General features: G+C 36.8%; 1 protein-coding gene across 1 annotated transcript; it reads right to left on the bottom strand.

Moving 5' to 3' along the window:
* LOC8067279 (heat shock 70 kDa protein) lies at nucleotides 327-926 on the bottom strand. The gene is made up of 2 exons (XM_002460005.2): nucleotides 916-926; nucleotides 327-807 (listed from the first exon to the last, which is right to left on the bottom strand). Exons 1-2 carry the CDS (start codon nucleotides 924-926, stop codon nucleotides 327-329), a joined length of 492 nt encoding a protein of 163 aa, XP_002460050.2.

The raw sequence follows: 4,123 nt of genomic DNA, 5'->3' as shown, positions 1-4,123 counted from the left end.
ATCACACGAGACACAAAAGATTAAAGGAACATCTCAGACTCTAGTTCCACCTTCCAGTCCTCCACTCCTCCATAGTCCATACTCTGCAATAAGAATTGATGGTTCAAATCAAGGGAAATTACAGGCTCCATAAATACTGTATTTTCCAAACAGCCCTTTATGGTAAAACTCAAGCAATCTTACACACCACACAATTTGAATGAACACTTAGCTATAGACAGAAAGAATAGTAGACTTGCAAGATTGCAAGCTGAAGTGTAACATCACATCCTGTTCTTTTAGTAAAAGTTTGGTTGCGATTTCATCTTTCATAGTGTCATTGGTTATCACAACCTATATGAAAGGGTTCTCTTTGCCTTCTCACAGGCTGTCCTCAATCGACGGAGAGCCTTCCGGTTATTATCTTTATCTTGGAACTTTGTGATGTCAATCTTCCTATCGTGTTTCCTTATGAACTCCTTCAGACGGTACTTCACCGTCTCATTGTCAAAATCTGCTCCACCAAGGTGTGTGTCACCAGCGACAGTCTTCACCTCGAAGCGACCCTTACCTTTGCCGATACCAGGATCAATGTTGAGGATAGAGACATCCATGGTGCCACCGCTAAGATCAAAGACGAGAACCGTCCTCCTCCCTCCATCATTGGTGGGCATCTTGTCAAGGCCATAGTCCAGGGCTGCAGCGGTGGGCTCGTTGATGATGCGCAAGACATCCAGTCCAGCAATTTTACCAGCATCAATTCTGGCCTGGCGCTGCAAGTCGTTGAAGTACATGGGGACAGTGGTCTGTTTTGGCTCAGCAACATCTCTTAAAAACGCTACATTTTCATACAGATCAACACATGTGTAGTAAGGTCAACACAGAGTTACATTCAACGTACTTATGAGTAACTCAACAGATTTCTAAAGGCAACACCGATAGTCCATTCTGGCTAGCATAGTGCTTGTCCGTTTTGGCTGGCACAGTGTTGGTCCGTTTTCACTCAGCAACATCTCTTAAAAACGCTACATTTTTATACAGATCAACACATATGTAGTAAGGTCAACATAGAGGTACAATCAACGTACCTATGAATAAGTCAACAGATTTATAAAGGCAACACCGATAGTCCGTTCTAGCTCCGTTTTGGCTCAGCAACATCTCTCAAAAACGCTATATTTTCATACAGATCAACACATGTGTAGTAATGTCAACATAGATTTACAATCAACGTACTTATGAGTAAGTCAACAGACTTCTAGATTACCGTTTCATACTTATGAGTAACTCAACAGATTTCTAAAGGCAACACCTATAGTCCATTCTGGCTGGCACAGTCCTTGTCCGTTTTGGCTGGCACAGTGTTGGTCCGTTTTTCCGCCGATGATTCCCGCTCGTGCTTTTCCCGCGCAATATTTCTGCTCCCTCGATGCTTTCCTTTCCGATGACGCAAGCCACTACGGCCACGAGCACGCACGACGGATTTCTCAGGTAAGTACGTATGTTTCCTTTTTATTTTATTTTATTCTTTTCTACTTATTTTGTTTCTTTTTGTTTTCCTTTTCTTTCCCCTCCTGATCGCTTTTGTTTAGTTTTCTTTTCTTTTCTTTTCTTGATATTTTTTTATATTCTTTTCTTGGTATTTTTTCTTTTCTTTTTTCTTTTTCTTTTTTCATATTCTATACCTTTTATATTTTTCTACTTCTTTTTTATTTGTTTACAATTATTTTCATTGTTATATTTTTTCTTTTCTTTTATTTCTTTTCTTTTTTCTTTTTTTTTATGTTCTATGTTGGATTTTTAATATTTTATATAGTTTATATGTGTTTTTTTTATGTTCATGTGTTATATATGTGTTTTTTTATGTTCACGTGGTATATGTGTAATGTTCTATGATGTATTTTGCAATGTTCGCGTAATCTATATGTGATGACTAGTGTGCATTGTGCACCTGCACTTGGATGTTGCATTGCATTTGCGCAAGGCTAAGTAGTATGAGTTATCAATGTGTCATTTGTGAACTGTCAATGTGTCGTTTGTGATGACCTGCGAGCTGTGGTTGAGAAGTAAAACTTATCAGATATCCACTATGATATATTTCTATGCAAAAACCTGACAATTTTTTTTGGATGTGTCACTGCATTTCAGCTAGTGCTAAAGTGGAAGATAGACAAGACTCAAAATTGGGGGGCCCTTTAGAACATGTTATCCCTTGTATTACTTTGCATGCTAAACTAAGAGTGGTTACCTAGCATGCCACATTTTGGTTACCATCCTCATTCAATATTATCTACTGTAAGGCCTTGCTATCGGGGTGAATAAATAAAATTGTAAGGGTGGGTTCGTTTTTTCCCTTAAAAACTGGACCAATCTAAGGGTGATGGGTTCGTTTTTGTCCTATCATCTCCTTATAAGTGAAATTGGACAGTGGATTTGCACAGTACTAAGGTCTATCCATTGCACTGAGATCCAAATTTACTAGGTCGTTTTGATTCACATTAAGCTTCAATTATGGAGAGTACGCTGCTACCCACATGGAGACGAAGAGAGTTCCATGGTGTTTACCTCTCCCTCTATCTACAGCTCGTCAGCTGTTCCAAGGAAGTCACATTCCCAAATGTGCGGCTATAAACGGTACGTGAAACGGACCTAGGACATATATATGGTCCCAAATCAAAACTGATTAATGTCTAATTGTCTACATATAAATTCTAGAGCTACTTTTTTCAATTATTCGGGTAAAAAAAACTTTTTTCAATTAATTTCCATCTATTTACATGTTCTCCAATTTTTTGTTTGGAAATAAGAAGATGACTGCATGGTTCTTAAATTATCTAATAAATTGAGTATCATCATTAGTTTTCTTTTTAGTTATGATTATATAATGTCGGTAGATATTTAGAATGCAGGCCAAGTGAGGATATCTTTGAAACTAACACTCTCATCACTACTTCTAGTTTTGTCTTTCCAAATGTGCAGGTTGGTGATGAGAATAGGGAAGAGATGGATGCTCAAGACAACACCATACTTGTTGAGAGAAATGAGAAGGTAGCCATTCAACTAAACCCATTCTGCGTTGCCCAAAACCTGAACCATGAAATGGATAACGGTATGATTTCAGAGGAGCAATCATTGGTACTTGCACCACCAAAAAGTCTAAAAGTTATTGAAAATAAATCAGATTTGAGTTTGCAAAATAAAATGGCACATAATTATGATAATACACATGGTTCAAATGGGATTAACCATACACGAAATATTTGCACTGATTTGATTATTTCACATGTTCACACGTGTGCTGAAGTTTTGCAAGTTGATAACCAAAGTTCAATCGTACATGATCTTTTCTATGGTTTGATGTGGTTCATATACATGATGATTTGCATTCATATGTGTGATACGATGCATTATGTTTCAATGCTCATACATCTTAGAGATGGCTGCACATTTCTCAACCCTTTCGTTAATTCATCAAAACCATCTAAGATCAACAATGAAGTTAAAAATTCAGAGATTCAAACCTTGGTACATGTAGAATCATTGGATTTAAAATACATGAAAAATAAATCAAATCTGTATGTTCAACACATACTGAGTACTTGTGATATCACTGTTTCAGCAATAAAACATAACCAAAACATTTGTGCTGATTTGACCGGAACTCATGTTGATACAAGTGCTGAATTTATTTTTGATGACAGTCTTTGTGCTTTGAATGATCCTTGCAACACTTCATATAACAACAAACAACACCTCATCCAGTCGGTTACTTGTGCTGATTTGTTTACAAGGATAACTCCTCTTGAATGTTTGTGTTATACTATGCTTAACATGCCTATCAATATTCAACATTTTTGAGTCTCTCAACATTTGTTTTTATTCTAGTGACTATGATGGCATTAAGACATGCCAAACTTATTATGGTAACAAGTATTGGATGACCAATCAATCTGGTAACAAGTATCACCGAAGCACTTTTTTTGTTTTTATTCTGGTAACAAGTATATAGCACAAGAGCAACTCATCATGATACCAGCAATGGAGACAAAACAACATTCATAAGATCCTTTTGATTGCTGATATATATAGTACTTGATATATTAACTAATAGTAACTCCAGACAAACCACTCAGTTTGACCTCTC

The sequence above is a fragment of the Sorghum bicolor genome, chromosome 2 (genome assembly GCF_000003195.3).
Source record: "Sorghum bicolor cultivar BTx623 chromosome 2, Sorghum_bicolor_NCBIv3, whole genome shotgun sequence".
Classification (NCBI taxonomy): Eukaryota; Viridiplantae; Streptophyta; class Magnoliopsida; order Poales; family Poaceae; genus Sorghum; species Sorghum bicolor.
This window is presented reverse-complemented; position numbering and strand designations above follow the sequence as displayed.